Here is an 18,850-nt window from a genome sequence, read left to right as displayed (position 1 = left end):
TACAAACCAAGAACTCTGCTAAGCATTAGGAATACCCAGGAGAACAAGATTAGAAAGATTCTGATCTCAGATTTTATAATATTATGGAGAAGTCTAACAATAGACAAGACCATTGCAGGTTGTGATCAATGCAATGATGGAAATAAAAAGAGTGATGAAAAGAATAACTAGTTGAAGGTAGAGAAGCCTATTTCCACTAGGGCAGTGAGAGAAGCCTTCTCTGGATGAGGGAAAATTAAGTTGAGACCTGAAAAATAGAAAAGAACTGGTCATGCAAAGAACTTCAGGAACTCCTTCCAGATAGATGGAATAAAAAGGACTAAGATATGGAGGTAAGAAAGATCTAGATATTCCTGTAAAGCTAAAAGGAAGTTATTACAACTACACCATAGTAAGCAGTGAAAAGTTGTTTGAGATGAGCTTGAAGAAATAGATAAGAGGCAGATCATGAAAGACTTTTTAAATCATGGTAAGAAGTTTGAGTTTTATTCCAAGTGTAGTGGGATGCCTTTGAAAGATTTCAAGCAGAAGAGGAACATTGTCTTTGAAGGGAATCACTCTATGACTTCTAAACTTTGTTTAATAATAGCTAGTGTTATTGACTATCTCAAGGGATTAAAATAAATTCCAAGAAATAAATAGAACAAAGTACATTTGAATTACAAAAGCATGTTATGTACTAAGACAATTTAATGAGGGAAAGAATGGTGTTTTCAACAAATGGTGCCGCAACAACTGGATACTTGCATGTGAAAAAATAAAGTTGAACCCTTCCCTGCACTCCACACAGAAATTAATTCAAAGTGGATCAAAGACCTAAATGTAAGAGCTAAAACTATAAATGTCTTGGAAGAGAACATAGGAATAAATCTTCATGACCTTGGATTATGCGAAGTTTTCTTAGATCGCACCAAAAATATCCAATATGTGACAAAAGAAAAAATAGATATATTGTAATTAATTAAAATTAAGTTTTATGCTTCAAAGAACACCATCAAGACAGTGAAAAGAGGCATATAAAATATTTGCAAATCAGGTATATAAAGGGATTTGTATCCAGAATATATAAAGAACTCTTACAACTCAATAATAAAAAGACGACCCAACTGAAAAATGAGCAAAGTGTTTAAACAGACATTTCTTCAAAGAAGATATACATTTGGCAAATAAGCGCATTTAAAAAATGCTCATTATTATTAATTATTAGGAAATGCAAATAAAACAACAATTAGATATCTTCTTATGTACTCTAGGATTTTTTTTTTTTAATAATAACAAATGTTGAGGATGTAAAGAAATTGGAACTCTTACGTATCACTAATGGGCTGTGAAGTGCTGCAACCACTTTGTAAATCAGTTTGGTAGTTTCTCAAAGTATTAAACATGGAGTTATAGTAAGACCCAGCAATTTTACTCCTAGAATTAAAAACAAGGTCCAAACGAAAACTTGTACATGAATGTTCGTAGCAGCATTATTTATGATAGGCAAAAAGCAGAAACAACCACTCAGGCTAGGAGGCTCAGTTGTTTGCAGTGTTGTCCCATACACCAAAGAGGGTGCAGGTTTGATCCCCAATCAGGGCACATACAGCAGGCAACCAATCGATATTTCTCTGTCACATCGATGTTTCTCTCTCTCTCTCTCTCTCTCTTTCTCTGTCTCTCTCTCTCTGCCTTCCTCTCTCTTTTAAAAAAAAAAAAATGAGTAAATATATCCTGTGGTGAGGATTTTTAAAAAGTGGAAACAACCCAAATGATTATCAACTGGTGAATTAATAAATGTTTTTAATAAATTAGTATGTTCATACAATAGACTATTATCTGGCAATAAAAAGAAGTGATATATTGATACATGCTACAACATTGATAAACCTTAAAAACATTATACTTAGTGGAAGAAGCCAGGGATAAAACACCACATATTATATGAAATGTCCCAAATAGGCAAATCTATAAAGACAAAAAGTGGATTGATGGTTGCCCAGGGCTCGGGTTATTGGGAGGAAATGGGAACTGACTGCTTATGGATACAGAGTTTCTTTTAGGAGTGATAAAAAAATGTTTTAAAATTGATTGTAATGGTGGTTGCAGAACTCTGTGAATATGCTAAAAATCATTTAATTTTACACTTTAAATGGATTCATAATATGGTGTGAATTTTATTTCAATGAAGTAGGTAAAAATATGATGTGTTACTTCTGAGACAATACAGTAACTCTCACAAAGTTTAAAATAATGTGCAATTCCAACTCTTTCCTCTATTTTATGAGTAGGCTGAACATCAAACCAACTATTCTCTTTCTATTGACATTTATATAAAAGCATTCTCATTTTTGTAATTATTGCAGAAATCAGTTACAACATACACACTATAGAAAATGTTGCTATTTTTTTCCAGTCTGCTCTGCAAACCTCTAAATACACAAGTTGGTTGCAGTCATGTTAACTTTAAAAAGCCGACATTTTATAGCATAATATGACTTACGTATGTATTTCAGAACAGGCACTAAAATAAACCAGCCTAATATCAGTGTAGGTTTAACACTCATACCCAGAAAAAAAAAAAAAAGGAAAAAGTCTTATCTTTGAAGAGAGAAAAAATGGCAACAAAAGAACCAGGAGGAACAGAAGAAAATGTGATACAGAATATAGGCAACACCTTTTCTCACATGTAATGAATTCTTCATATATGTACAACAGTTTCCTACACAAAGGTGCTGAGTAGGTCTATTATTGAGCTCTTCAGTATTTGTCCTTTCTAAGCTTTAATGCATATCTCACCTCATCTTAGTAAACCTTTGAAGAAATAGTATCATATCCATTTTATATAGCAGGAAACTGAGGCCTTTAGATATTAAATAATCTACTGGTGTTCATTTAGCTGTTTAGTTACAGACCCAGAATATGAAACTGAAGCAGTATGACTTTTAAAAGCTCACACCATTAACCTCTGTGACAGTTAATCAGCCTCTTTTTAATATTAGCCACAAGGAAGTCTCAGGTTAGTGCAACTATAATTTCAACCTCTGGATGCAGCTAGAACTACAGCTACAGAACTTAGCTGCTTTGGCCTCTAAATTTAGTGACTTTCTGAGGCTAGAAGAGCATTTGTTCAGGAGCGTAGGGCATGAGTCATTTCCTTAGGTATCTGTTTATTCATTCAACAAATATTTATCAAGAGCCTACATAGCACAGTGGTAAACCACAATTTATTTCTTGTCTCCATCATTTTTGCAGTTTTCCAAGCTTTGGGACACAAATTTGAGTTTTCCATTTTCATTTCTAACTGATGCAAGAAATGCTGTGGTTAATTATTAGCCACTTTAGAACTTTCGACCTGGCTTACTGTGGATCTCATTTAAGCCGAACCATTGTTGACCAGCAAATTCACATGACATTTAAAATTTATTTACTTTTTACTAAAAATAAAATTGTATCTTGAAATTTTAGTCTACTTCTATCTAAACAAAATAGATTGAAATGAAAATATTGTTTTAAACAGTTTAATATGACTACCTCCTTTCCCCCCGCATATCAAAGAATATCTCTTTAATCCCCTACTCCAATGAAACTTTGAGTTCTCCTTGACCATGATTATATATGTTTTGTAACCCTATACATTCAACAAGATGTTGAACCCATATTACCTCAAATAAATGCTGAAATGGATTCATTTGGATTTACTTTAGTTACATTCTTGCCAATTAAAATGGGTATACTGAAACCAAGTAATTTTCTTCCTGTAATAAATAACTGCTTAATTTTTTCTATCTCGGACAGTCTGTCTATGTGAATTTTACTCACTAGTAACAGCTGTGCTTCTAAGTCATCATGACCTCTTTTTAAATAATTATACAAAAGTAATAATGTGGAAAAGTAACTCATTTTTACTTAGTCTTTAATTCAGTGATTGTTTGATATAATTATTTAAACATTGTATCTAGTGCTTTCCTTAACAGTTTATTTACTTTTTCATATTGAATATTCAGGGACCTGAAGGAATTTTGGGAATTCCAGGACAAAGAGGTCGTCCAGGAAAAAAGGTTATTATTATTTTTTTCATCATTTTAGGCTGCTTTTCTTTCCCCTGATGTGCCCAGAGCCCCATAGAATGCTCTGATGGTTTTATTTTCACTATATATAAAGTAATAAAGAACTATAAATTTACCTTAAAAGGGGACATTTGTATAAATTAATATTTAATTTCTCTTAGCAGTAGTTATCACCTTAATTACTTAAAGGCGTATTTTCCACTTTCTGGTTTCTAAAAAGATCTTTCCTTCTCCTGTTTGCCAAAAACATAGCCAAAAAAGAGAAAAAAGGAAAATACTATACCCTTTGTGCTATTTAGTAACAACTTCAGTAAAATGTTTAAGAGGAAGGATTATGATTAATTACTTAAGGGTCATTAATGTGTTTTTTCATTGAAAAGGTTAATAATTGATTTTATTTTTCCATATATTAGCTAAGAAACACAAATCAAGAATGTTTTATTTGCTCCCTTTTACTTTAAGTGATATATTTGTATAATTTTAGTACATTATAATCAAAATTTAATTATATATGGGGTCAATAATTTATTCAAGTACTGGTAAGACATAGAAATGATTTTCCCAATGTACACCAGTTCTGAATAGTTTTACTATAATTAACTTCAAATATCATACCATAGTCTAGTTCCCAAACTCCAATTCTATCATTTCTGCTAATATATACCTAGTCCACCTTTCTCATAATTGGGGGGGCAGTAAAGGGATAATAAGAGATTTAAAAAATGAATGAGGTGGACTTTAGTTGCCATTCTTGCTCATGAATATTGAAGTCTCTTTTCAGCATCCATAATTTTACACCTAAAATCAACATTAGAAGTAGGACAGTGTGAGTCCTTAGAGTGCCCCACACCCTTGAGAAAACCTGTAAATTATTATGAATACTAAAAATTTTTTACTGTGATCACAGTTTAGTTTTTCTTTGTGTGTACTTGAATATCAATATGGAACAGATTGGTTCCCATGTTCGGAAAATGAATTATATCACTTAATGTTGTTTAAGGGCAGCTATATTTTGGTGCCAGAGGATTATCAGTCAGCCTAATGGAAAACAGAAGATAACTAGCTTTCAGAAGGACGTAAAATTATATGAAACTGTTAGATTTTTAAAGGCAGACTCCGAACAAGTGAGCGATGATCCTCAATATACAGAACTGCACATTAGAGCCTTTTTTACATTAAACAGATCTTTGTGGCATTGACATTCTCTATAGAAACAGGCTTCACAATAGGATCTCTGTTTTCTCATGATATTAATAAATATATACATGCATGTATACATACATGCATACATTTTAAAATTAAAAAAACTTGCTTATTTATTACTCAGCATAAGCACCAGATCTCCCCTCTTAGGCCAAAATAATATTTTAGTTCTTTTTCCAAAATTACTTTTAATTGTATTTTTAAGATAACCTATTTGGTAATGGTGTGTTATAATCATCAGTAGTGATCTATAGTCCTATTAAGTTAAAGCAAGTTACTATTTATAGAATTTTACTTACTACATCTGGAGTCATTCAGATATATGATATAGTTAAGTAATATGTGTAAATTTGTTTTTCCTTACTTTTTTCTCTTATTAATGACATCCATAGGGTGATAAAGGCCAAATAGGGCCCACAGGAGAAATTGGAAGCAGAGGTGCTCCTGGACAAACTGGGGAAAGTGGTCCTAAGGGTGCCAGAGGAACCAGAGGTGCTGTGGTTAGTATCTGATATGTTTCCAGAACTAAGTTCGCTGTGGATGGAAAAGAAATGTATCCATGTCCTTAAAGCTTCGTCCCTTGATTAATTTTGCAGGGCAAGCAATAGTTCCATTGAAAATAATCTACCTCCATGGGATGTGGAGAATTGTAAGCATTCCACAGTACTTAAATGGCTTAGTGGTTTCTGGACATGAAAAAGGAAAGGGGAAATAACTTAAAATGGAAATAAAATATGAAATGAGGTTTAAAAATATCAGATTATAACTCTTAACAGAAGTAGAAAAGTTTATATGCCTTCCACTTAAAATCAGGATTTAACATCTGTATAAGACTCTGCTGTCATGGCTGAGTTTTGCTTTAAAATTAGGTTTACATGAAAATGGATTTTCTTTATGTGCTTGGACTCCATGGGCTTATCTAGGGAAAATGTTTTAACTGCTGTGGTAAATCCCCATTACATCTACTAATATTTAATCTTTTGGATGAAGTTTACATGATGTTGGAAACAAGGGTGGCATGATATTTCTGAACCTTAAACTGCAAATTTGTATTGATAATACTAGTATATTGGGACCTGTTCAGAAAGTCACAGCATGAGAAATGCACAATATTTAAGAGATTATCCAATTTAGTCTTTTCACTGTGTCTTGAGCTTATTTACAAAATAGATGTGTGTTTCCCAATTTCCATTTAAATATCATAAATGCCAAACTTTTTCACCAAGGCTTCTGGAAAACATTGCATAATAATTCATCTGTTTGAAGAAGGTTTGCCTCAGGCTCATTTTTAAGTATTCCATCCCTCATTGCCATCTTACTACTCCAGGTCCTTTATACTTTTGTTTAAATTGCTAATATTTTTCTGTCTTTGAATTATGCATTCAAAAACATTATATATAATGTGATTAATTTTTAATAAACATAAGAATTACCTTCAAAGTACACTTCTACTTTGGATTTTCTCTATAAAGAATATTCACTTTTTAAATTTTGACATGTTCCCAAACCACCTTCCCAAGAGGTTTCTCTAAATTTATTCTTTCTTCACCAGTACTTCACATTAATCCTTTTAATGTTTGACAATTTGATAAATTAAAAAGCATGTTTCATTTTTTTTCTATTTACATTTCCCTTATTGCAGCTAAGTACAATAATTCATATTTTTTCCTCTGGAAGTTGCCTATTCGTATGCACTATACATGTTTTATGATGATTGTCTTTTTCTTATTGATTTGCAATAAGTCCTTATATATTTTAGATATTATAATTTATTAAATATGCTGCAAAGTATATTACAGGCATATTTCCCTTCTGTCATTTACCTTTTAATATTCCTCCTGATATCTTTTGCTGTACAAAAGGTTTTAATTTCCACATTGTCAAATTTGTCAGTCTTTTCCCATGCAGTTCTAGGTTTTACTTTATTTGTTAGAAATGCCATCCCTACGTATTCTTTCATATCCTCCTTCTAATGCTCTTATAGCTTTCTTTTACCCTCATTTTTTTTTAACACATGGAGTTTGTTTTTGCTATGATATTAATTGTAAAGGATTAATTTTCTTTTGTTCAAATTGATAGCCAATTGTCTCAACACCATTTAATAAACAATTTCCCACTTCTCTGAAATGCTACCCTTGCCATAAACTAAACTCTCAAATATTCATTGGTCTGCTTTTATTTTTTCTATTTTCTTCTCTCAATCCATTAACCCATTTTGGGGTCAATACAACATTGTTTAAATTATTATACAATTACAGTATCTTTTGAGAGCTGTTGGGGAAAATACTCCATAATTTATTTTTCTGAAAAATTTGGTTCTTTCTATGATTTCTTCTTTCATTTCATGTAAACTTTAGAATTAGCTCAAATTCCTTTAATAATACTGAATCTTTCAGTAGAAAAACATCGTATGTCTTTCCATTACTCATATCTTATATATCCTCCAATAAAGTTTTGTTATTTCCTTTATCTGTTTTATGCCTTTGTTGTTAGATTTATTGTCAGTTTATTAATGGATTTTATTATTTTTAATGTAACCCTTTTTCCATTACATCTTATTGATGCTGTGCAAGAAATCAGTTTTTATGTTTTGACTTTATATTAACTTTAATTTAGGGGATTCTCATGGATTCCTCACAAAGATAATCATATCACCTCCTCTTATTTATTATCCCGATTTATTACATTGATTAGAATGTGTGGTTAGTGTAATATTTGGCTAGTCACAGACTCATTCTGTACCTTAATTTACTCATCTCCTAATTATTTGCAGAGTCAAATAGGAAAGTTGCTGTGGAACCTTCTTGAAATTATGAAAGAGCATTTTTAGGATCATTATTTTTGCTTTTTTAATTTTCTGAGCCATCTTTCAGTAGTTTAAAGGCATTTACTGATTAGCCTTTAATATATGTGTTTTATTCATCTGTAAAATATTAATAATAAAAGGAATCATAGGGTGATTATTGAACACAAATTTTTTAACCAGTTCTATTTTTAACAACTTGGACCAGAGCTAAAACTGTTCATCAAAGCATCTGAAACTATCGATGAGAATGGAGTTCCCTGATCCCATTGCAACAATTTCAAAAACTACCAGGCTTTACTCCCTAATCTTCAGTGATGCACATCTACCACAAACTTTGACAAATGCAAAGTACATTTCCAAGAATTTACTAGAAACCTGCGAGATTCTGACAACTGAAAGTATTTCTCTTAATATGATTGAGGATATTTATACCAGAAATAAACCAAAGAGACGTTTTTTGCAGGAGTTTTGTGGCTCAGAAGAAAAATAAAGCAAAAGATAAAGTGATATTTTTTGTTTTTACAGTTCAGACTAGGTAGAATTTTGTACCTTGAAAAAAATTTAATTTTAAATAATAGGAGTACAAGTTTAATGATTTAAACAATTGTCTGTTTTCTAATATTTATTTTTAGGGACATTTAGGATTAATGGGGCCTAATGGAGAACAAGGAATTCCAGGATATAGAGTAAGCAACTCTAGTTGGAAATAAGAAAGCATATATTTGCATGAAAACATTTATATAAAGATGTTATCCCAAAATTACAAATTAAGATAAAATATCCCTCATAAACCTTTTTAATATATATAGGCCTCATCCCCTATCGAGTAAATTTTATTTTTCTCTCAAAATAATGTAATATCTAATGGTGTGGTCCTGATAGTATTAGGTATAGTGGGTACAAATGATATTGAGAATGTCTACTCGTCCTTTTTTTTAGGGCCATAAAGGTCAACCAGGACTTTCTGGGTTGCCGGGACCTAAAGGAGAAAAGGTAGTGTGTGTGTGTGTGTGTGTGTGTGTGTGTGTGTGTGTGTGTGTGTGTGTGTGTGTGTGTTGAATTTTTAATCCTAAAGTTAAACATTGAATTCATGTGTTCTTTGTGAAAGTATACATGCAAACATTTTCAAAGAACAACAGAAGCACTTTTCAGTTTGGGAAGTATTGCAAATTCTAGAAGAAAAACAAAGAAATAACAAGGGGTAAATATTTTAATAAATCATTAAAATGTCTTACATAGATTGTTTCAAGATTGAGGTGAAATAATATACGTTAAAGTATTTCACAATCTGTAAAGCTTTGTAAAAGTAAAACTAAGTACTTATTGAAAGAGATTGGGAGGCTCTAGATTAAATGACTAGCCATAGTACATTTATAGTAAAATGTTTTATGAGTTAGAAATAACTACAGCAGTACTCCTCTTGATTTGTAACATCATTAGAAAACTGTCACTGAGAAAATTCTTAAGCTGTTTTTTATGTATTAAAGCAGATTGGCATTTCCAAGAAGAACCACATATGAATTACAACTGTGTATAAAATATCATATGCTAAACTTTTAGGTAAAAGTTTTCTATTTAAAAAAGATAAAACCAGATCATTTATTTTATAACATACTAAAAAATAATAATGGGCTACATATTTTACAGGTTACTTTTTAAATTGTTCTTATAAATTATTACCATCATTATAGGGTTACCCAGGAGAAGACAACACAATCCTAGGACCACCTGGGCCTCGAGGTGAACCAGTAGGTCTTTTTCTAAAATTATTTTGATGTTTCAAGATAAAATGCAATTACTATAATAGATTCACAACATTAGTCACATCCTTTCAAAGAGTTTTATTTTGTTATTTTTGTAATATGATTTTTATAGGAGAGCAGTATTTATGGCACATAATCTAAATATGAACACTATTTATATCCAGGTCGAGTTCTTCCATACAATATATACATTTAACACAATGACTTTCTAAATCTAACTTTCAGCATTAAATGCATGATAACAACTTTTATAGAGATTATTTAAAATTTACATACTGTAGCCTTGACCTGTGTGGCTCACTTGGTTGGGTGTAGTCCTGCAAAGCGAAAGGCCACCAGCTCAATTCTCAGTCTGGGTACATGCCTGGGTTGTGGTGCATTCAAGAGGCAATTGATCAATGTTTCTCTCTCACATCAATGTTTCTCTCCCTCTCTTTCACCCTTCCTTACCTTCTCTCTAAAAAATTAAATTAATTTTTAAAAAATTACATACTGTAGAAATTTTAGGGTAGATATTTGTTTAATCATCAAATGCAGATTTATTTCTGAAGTATTTTTTTAAAAATCTGATCTGTAGCCTCTTATATAGTAGTGTACGGACAGCAAATGACTTCGAGACTCAGCTAACCAGTTATTAGAACTAATACTTTTTAAACATCACTGGTCTACAGATTCAGATTCCTAATTAAGCATTTTAAGGGCTAACTGCCCATGATTTTTGAAAAGCAGGTGTTGTAGTAAATTGAATAAAATAAAAATGCTTAGTTGACAGAAATAAATATAATTGGTTGAAAGAATAAAAGGAACCTAACGCAGAAGGGTCAGAATACAAAGTCACTCCTGGTATTTTGAACTGGCTCTTTGGAAATGGTTGAAAGTTTTACATTGTTTGAGATATAGGAAAGGTTCTAGAAATTTTATGATTAAATCAAGCTATCTCGTATACCTAGAGGCAAACTTATTTTTAAGAATATATAAGATTCTTTATTTAACGTGTTCTAAGGTCTCTAAACCTCTGAGAGGGAAAAATATGAAAATAATGCAAAAATACAAAAGCAAATGGAAAAATCTGGGCAAGTAGAGTATAGTAGTGCTTTTCCCCCCAAATTCAGATGTGCCAGGATCAAAGAATGTCACTGAAATTTAATAAACATATTAAAAGTAACATAACAATGATTATTTTAACTAGTAGGCATGGGACAGGAGGGAAACTAACAATATTCTAAGTAATTAAAGCAGAGTTAGAGATCATTGTTTTTACATTATGTGTATTTTATCCACAAAGGCATAAGTTAAAATTTATCAATTAATGGTTCATAGTAAGTTTTATGGTTTTTCCCAACTAATTTCCATCTGAGTTTCTTTTCAGACAATAGGTTCTGGTATGTGATCATTGCTTTTTCTCAAGTGTATTTTAGACTGGGTCATTTGAACAGCTTATAGCAAAAATTTTATATTAGAAATCTTTTTAAAAACTAGAAGTGTGAGCTTAAGCGTTAAAATTAATAAGTGCAATGTTTATTGGGTTAATTTATATCAAAAATTTTAAATTTCACAGATTAAGAACAGTAAAGAGGATTAGCTATTAGATATTTTAAAAAGATAATTAAATGTAAATTTTTTCTAATTAGTGGAATTAATTAGCTGAGTGGTCCTGCTTAAATCTTTTTCAATCATCTTGACATTAAGAATGAAATTAATTTTGAGATCATGCTTTATTCATCTGAAAATTTATATTTTTCCATAGTCTAATATCATTTATGTAAGTTAAATACTATTTTGAGGTTACTTTTTTATTTCTTTTGAATTTATTGAGATGACATTGTTTAATAAAATTATATACGTTTCAGGTGTACAAGTCTATAATACATCAACTGTATATTATACGGTGTGTTCACCACCCAAAGTCAAGTTTCCTTCCATCCCCATTTCTGAAAATTTGTATTTAATTGTACTTCATTTTTTAAATAGTTTTCCTAGCAGAACCATGAGAATCTTTTTAAATAATTCAATGCTTATAATGTTCTTGGTGTCATTGAGATGCAGTCCTTTGCAATTATTTAATAGAACTAAATAAATTTATTATACATTTGGTTTAATATTTTTAGGAAAAAATCCACACTAACAGTATCATCTGCATTTACAAATTTTTAGACTCAGCTGAGAAATTGTTTTTGCATGTGGTCTCTGTAGGGTCCAATGGGGGAACAAGGAGAGAGAGGAGAGCCTGGAGCAGAGGGATATAAGGTAATTACTGCAAATTTCATATCTTGCTCCCAAGTTTGAATAAGGTTCTCTGTTGTTCTGCTCAGTTTCAAATGAAAATAATGATCATTGAGATCATTAGTAATGTCTTATGTTTTTGATCCTGGAAGAAGTCTAGCTTTTTGTACTTTCTATTCCTTCTTTGCAGAATCATCTTCATCTCCTCCCGTGGCTGCTTTCTTCTCATCATTTAGATGCCATCTAAAATGTTACTTCCTGAGAGGCCTTCTCTGATTGCCCTCTCTATCCATCACTTTACACCTTATTACTCAGTTTCCCTTCATGATATGTAATACTATCTATACTATCTTACTTCAAACATTTATTTATTTTTTTTTTGTTTATTATCCATCTTCCACCACCAAAATTTAGAATCCATGAGAATAAGACTCTTGCCTGTCTTTTTCATTATTATATCCCCAATTTTTAGTACATGAAATTCCTGGTATTTTTAGAACATGAAGTTCCTGGTGTATAGTAGGAATTCAGTAAAAAGCTGTCAGATGGATGAATGGATGTCATTATGTTCTCAAACCTTATGTCAATTCTTACCCTCATACATTCATAAAAGGATTTTATGAGACCAACTTCATCAGCCAAAATCAGACTATCCGTAGCATTTATTGTGTCATTTTTATTAGCACAATTTTTTGAGGATATTCTGTATTCCTGCCTTATATCTCTTCCCTTTCTGTTAGCAATGTCAGTTCCTAAACAAAACCTGCTGTCTTCTTAAACTTTCTGTAATATTTCTTTGCTCACAATATTCTCAGTTATGTAATCTTTACTTACAAAAATCCTATTTTTTCTAATCTAATTCAAACTACCTTTTCCCCTGACACACTCTAACAGCAATCTTTCCCTCTCCTGTAATCCTATATTTATTGTTTATAGAAGTTATGTAACAAAAATATTTTACCATCTTCTGTTGCTAATTATTTTTCAGTTACAGGTATTTTAGCTTTCCAGTTTTGAATATGGCTTCTTTTTTCCTTGTACAATATCTTGTTCTAAGCCTGTAAATAAGAGTACATATATCATATATACATAAACATAATTCATTTTAAATAATGAATCGATGGGCTATTTGATCCAACATAACCTTCTTTCATTCAGAATTTCTGTGAACTTGTCTGAAATGAAGACTTAGCCAGATTGAATGGATAGCTAGTAGATAGATAACTATTATTAATAAACTGATTTTCTCAATCCTGAAATCTGAAAAATCAACTTTTACTTCCTCAAACTCTCTTTGAAGCAATTGTTGGAGGTGGCCCTAAATGTATGTAAAATTGTTGTGATGACCCTCTTCTGTTTCCAATTTATATAACATTTATATCTACAAGTGTTTCCTAACCGAAGGAATCCAGGGGATTTACTTAAAATTGCCTTTTCTTTGGGTCGTGTTGCCACCCCACTGCTTCCAACATAATTTGAGAAGCTTCTTAAACTTCCCTAGCTTTTTCTGTGACTTCTCCACACATTCTCAGAAAAATCAGGTTCTTGCAATATCTTCTTTTGGCCTCTGCCAAGTACAACCCATTAGGTAGCTAAATCAGCATATTTACTGGCAAACAGTTAACTATTCTGTTGGAAGAAGAAAAGAGTCTCTTCCCTGGCTAGCAGAAGAAAAACTCTGGCCCCATTATTCTGGATAGTCATACATTCTTCAGAAATGCTTCATCAGAGGAAAACTTTTCCCTAGATGCACTTTGGAATCTATTCTCTTTCCTTATTCAAAAATACTCCTGATGAAGTTTTCAGTTGTGGATGTGTCATGTAATGGTTTGACCCCCCATATTTCTTTCTTTTTCAATTCCATTCTGTCTTATTTTGTCCTTGGGCTGTAGGGATCATTTTACCATTTGTTGATGATTCTAGTCTAAACAGTCACCTTGCGCCAGACAACCACAATAATTATATTGCTTGGGAATATCAAAGTCATGAATATTCACATTTGTTCCCTGCCAAGTTTTCCCAAGAACAAGCTTGATTCACATAGGAAAATTATGCTTTATTTGGAGTTAGATGATTCTGTCGAAGCCTCAGGTTATATTTTATTTTATTTTATTTTATTTTTTGGTGATACATAAAGTTTTATTTTTTATTATTTTTTTTAAATATTTTTTATTGATTATATTGTTACAACAGTTCCAATTTTCTCCCCCTTGCTCCCCTCCACCCAGCACCCCCCCCCCAGCAATCCCCCCCAAGTCCATACCCCTGGTTCGTAAAAATTAACTATCCCCCCCCTCTCAAATATTAGGACCCTTTGTAATCTTGTAAAGGACAATGGGCGAAGATCTCAAGCTCCTCTAGCTGCTTCAAGCTGGACATGGTCGTCGTCCTACCTACCCTTGGGTCCAGAAAACCCTAATAAGAGTGGGGGTGTGGAGGGGAGGGTGGCCTTCCCACATGGGGAAGGATCGTGCAGGCTCCAGGTCAGTTGGCTCAGGTTATATTTTAAATGTTTGCTTTTCTTCTTTGTAGAGAAGTTTGTTTTATTTTGTATTAAGTATTTTTATTTTTTATTAAATCTATTGGGATGACATCAGTTAATAAGATCATATGGGTTTCAAGTATATAATTCTATGATACATGATCTGTATATTGCATTGTGTGTCCACCACCCAAAATCAAATAGTCTTCAGTCACCCTACATTTGTTCCCCTTTACAAGTTACTACCTTCACTCCCTTCTTGTCTGTGTCTATAAGGAGTTTCAGTTTTATATCATACATATGTATGAACTCATCTGGTTTAGCTTTTTCTGACTGAATTATTTCACTTAGCCTAATATTGTCAAGGCCCATCCATGTTGTCCCAAATGGCAGTACTTCATCTTTTCTTATTATGGCTGAGTAGTATTCCATAGTACAGTGGTACCTCAGTATTCATTGTTAATTTGTTCCGAAACTTGTGATCAGTGCCAAAACCAATGCTAACCAAGCAAGTGACAAGTGATGAAGCATTTTCTCTGTTGCAGGTTGGCATTGTAACTTGTACGAGTTGTAGCAAGTGCAGTGAGTTCCGAGCAAGTGCCAGTGCTGAAACATTTTTTTCTTATCAAAATGCAATGAGTAGAGGCTTGCTGAGTTCTGAAACCAATGAGTAGAAAGGTATGACTGTATATATGTACCACATCTTCTGTATCCAATCATCTATCAAAGGACACTGTGGTTGTTTCCATATCTTGGCCGCTGTGAATAGTGGTGCAAGGAACATAGGGGTACATATATCTTTGGGAATACATGTTTTCAAGTGTTTCAGGTAGATACCCAGAAGAGGAATTGCTGTTTCATGTGGTAACTCTATTCTTAATTTTTTGAGGAACTGCTGTATGTTTTCCATAGTGGCTGCACCAGTTTATATTCCCCCCAGGAGTGAATGAGGGTTTCTGTTTCTCCGTGACCTCTCAACACTTGTTATTATACACGTGAGGTGGTATCTCATTGTAGTTTTGAGTTGTATTTCCCTAATAGCTAGTGAAGTTGAGTATCTTCTCATGTATCTCTTGGCCATTTGTATGTCTTCTTGGGAGAAGTGTCTGTTCAGGTTCTCTGCCCATTTTTTAATCAGATTGTTTGTTTGTATGTTTGGTGTTGAGTTGTATGAGTTCTTTAAATATTTTAACCTCTTCTTGGAGCTGTTGTTTGCAATTATCATCTCCCATTCAGTTGGTTGACTTTTTGTTTTGTTGTCAGTTTCTGTTGCTGTACAGAAGCTTTTAAGTTTGATATAGTCCCATTCATTTATTTTTGCCTTCACTTCCCTTGCCTTTGGGGTCAAATTCATAAAATGTTCTCTATAACTAAGGTCCATAAGTTTAGTACCTATGTTTTCTACTGTGTGATTTATTGTTTTAGATCTTATATTTAGGCCTTTGATCCATTTTGAATTTATTTTTGTACAGGGAGACAAACTGTAATCTAGTTTCTTTCACATGTAGCTTTTCAATTTTCCCAGCACACTTTTCTGAATATGCTTTCTTTTCTCCATTGTGTATTTTTGGCTCCTTTGACAAAATTGCATATGGTCTTATTTCTGGGCCCTCACCTCTGTTCCATTAGTATGTGTGTCTGTATTTCTGCCAATACCATGCTGTTTTGATTATCATAGCTCTGTAGTATAACTTGAGCTCAGGCAGTCTGATACCTCTGGCTTCACTTTTTCTCAGGGTTGCTTTGGCTATTTGGTATCTTTTATGGTTCCCTATAAATCTGATGACTTTTTTATTTTCTGGTTCTTTAAAAAATTGCATTGGGATTTTGATGGTGATTGCATTAAATCTGTATATTTCTTTGAGTAACATGGCCATTTTAAGTATGTTGATTTTTCCAATCCATTAACAGAATATCTTTTTATTCCATTTTGTCTTTTTTTAATCTATTTTAGTAATGCTTTGTAGTTTTCACTATATATGTATTTTACATCCTTTGTTAAACTTATTCATAGATATTTTATTCTTTTGGTTGCAATTGCAAAAGGAATTGGTTTTTTTGCTTGTTTGTTTGTTTTTATTTCTTTTTCTGAAATTTTATTGTTAGTATCCAGGAAAGCAGTTGATTTTACATACACTGATTTTGTATCCTGCAACGGATATTTGTTTATTGTTTCTATAGTTTTTTGGTGAAGTCTTTAGGGTTTTGTATAAACAGAGTCATGTCACCTGCAAAAATTGACATTTAGTTCTTTATTCCCAATTGGGATGCCTTTTATTTCTTTTTCTTGCCTGATTTCTCTAGCTAGGACTTCCAGAACTATGTTGAATAAGAGTGTTGAGAGGGGACATTCTCATCCTGTTCCTAGCTTCAGAGAAAAAGTCTTTCAGTTTTTTACCATTGAGTATGATATTAACTAAAGGTTTGTCACATGTGGCCTTTATTTGGTTGAGCTACTTTCCTTCTATTCCCATTTTACTTAGTGTTTTAATCATAAATGGATATTGTATCTTATCAAATGTTTTTTCTGCATCTGTTGATAAGATTATATTATTTTTATCCTTTGATTTGTTAATGTGCTGTTTTACATTGAACGATTTGTGTATGTTGAACCAACCTTGTGCCTCTAAAATGAATGCCATTTGATAGTAATGTATTTTTTTAATATATTGTATTTTATTTGCTAGTATTTTGTTTAGAATTTTTGCACCTGTATTCATTGGAAATATTGGTCTCTAGTTTTCTTCTTTTGTGTGTTATCTGTGCCAGGTTTTGATATCAGGGTTATGTTGGCCTCATAAAATGTGTTAGGAAGTATTGTCTCATAGTAAATTTTTTGGAACCGTTTGAGAAGGGTAAGTACCAAATCTTATTTGAATGTTTGGTAGAATTCACTAGCAAGCCTCCTGGTCCTGGACTTTTATTTTTCAGAGGTTTTTGATGGTTGTTTCAATTTCCTCACCACTGATCAATCTATTTAGTTTCCAATTTTTCATGATTCAGTCTAGGAAGGTAATATATGTCTAGAAACTTATCCATTTCTCCTAGGTTATTGAATTTGGTGGCACATAGTCTTCCTTAGTATTCTAGTGTGATCCTTTGTATATCTGTGATGTCGGTGGTCACCTCTCCTCTTTCATTTCTGACTTTGTTTATAAGTTTTCCTTAGTGAGTCTAGCCAGGGGGTTGTCAGTTTCATTAATCACTTCAGGAACCAGATCTTTGTTGTATTAATTTTTTGTATAGTCTTTTTGTTATCAATTTCATTCAATTCTGCTCTAATATTTTATTATTCCCTTACTTCTGCTGACACTCAGTTGCATTTGTTCTTTGTTTTCTAGTTTATTTTAAGATGTAATGTTAGGTTGTTTACTTGGGATTTCTCTTGTTCCCTGAGGTAGGCAGGCCTGTAATGATATAAAATTACCTCTTATTGCTGCTTTTGCAGCATCCCAGAAGTTCTGATATATCATATTGTCATTCTCATTTGTCTTTATATATCTTGTGACCTTACCTTTTCTTTCTTCTTTAACCCAGTCATTTTTTAGTAGTATGTTGTTCAATTACCATATATTTGTAGGTTTCTTCACTTCTTTTTTTCAGTTGATTTCTAATGTCTAAGAATCAGGGTCAGAGAATATACTTGGTATGATTTCAATTTTTTTGAATTTGTTGAGGTTAGCTTTGTGACTCAACTTATGGTCTATTCTTGAGACTGTTCCATGTGCACTGAAGAAGAATGCATAACCTGATGTTCTGGGATGAAAGACTCTAAGTGTCATTTATTTACATTTGGTATAATGTGTCCTTTAAAGTCAATATTTCTTTATTGATTTTCTGTTTGGATGATCCATCTAGAGCTGTCAATGTAGTATTAAGGTCTCCAACCATGATTGTTTTTTGTCAGTTTCTCCCTTTACTTCTGTTGGTAGCAGCTTTATATATTTTGGTGCTCCCTGATTGGATGAATATATATTGAGAAGTGTTGTGTCTTCTTGATGTAGTGCCTCCTTTCTTGCTATAAAATGTCCATCTTTGTCTCTTGTTACCTTTGTTATCTTGAAATCTATTTTGCCAGATATAAGGATGGCTACACCTGCTTTTCTGTGGATGCTGTTTTCTTGGAGAATCATTTTCCACCCTTTCACTTTAAGACTGTCCTTGTCTTTGCAGCTTAGATGTGTCTCCTGAAGGCAGCATATGGTTGGGTTTTGGGTTTTGATCTAATCTGCTTCTCTGTTCCTTTTTACTGATTAATTCAGTCCATTTATATTTGGGGTGATTATTGATGTATGGGGATTTCCTATAGCCCTTTTGTCTT

At 32.4% G+C, this 18,850-nt stretch overlaps 1 protein-coding gene across 1 annotated transcript in view; it reads left to right on the top strand.

Moving 5' to 3' along the window:
- Nucleotides 1-18,850, top strand: part of COL24A1 (collagen type XXIV alpha 1 chain) — a 295,110-nt gene that overhangs the window by 212,552 nt on the left and 63,708 nt on the right. The window contains exons 37-42 of the mRNA XM_090268285.1: nucleotides 3,990-4,043; nucleotides 5,648-5,755; nucleotides 8,694-8,747; nucleotides 9,001-9,054; nucleotides 9,753-9,809; nucleotides 12,018-12,071. Coding sequence (XP_090124411.1) covers nucleotides 3,990-4,043; nucleotides 5,648-5,755; nucleotides 8,694-8,747; nucleotides 9,001-9,054; nucleotides 9,753-9,809; nucleotides 12,018-12,071 — 381 coding nt within the window. The remainder of the gene's footprint in view (nucleotides 1-3,989; nucleotides 4,044-5,647; nucleotides 5,756-8,693; nucleotides 8,748-9,000; nucleotides 9,055-9,752; nucleotides 9,810-12,017; nucleotides 12,072-18,850) is intronic.

The sequence above is a fragment of the Furipterus horrens genome, unplaced genomic scaffold (genome assembly GCF_987537825.1).
Source record: "Furipterus horrens unplaced genomic scaffold, mFurHor1.1.pri manual_scaffold_3, whole genome shotgun sequence".
Lineage (NCBI taxonomy): Eukaryota > Metazoa > Chordata > Mammalia > Chiroptera > Furipteridae > Furipterus > Furipterus horrens.
This window is presented reverse-complemented; position numbering and strand designations above follow the sequence as displayed.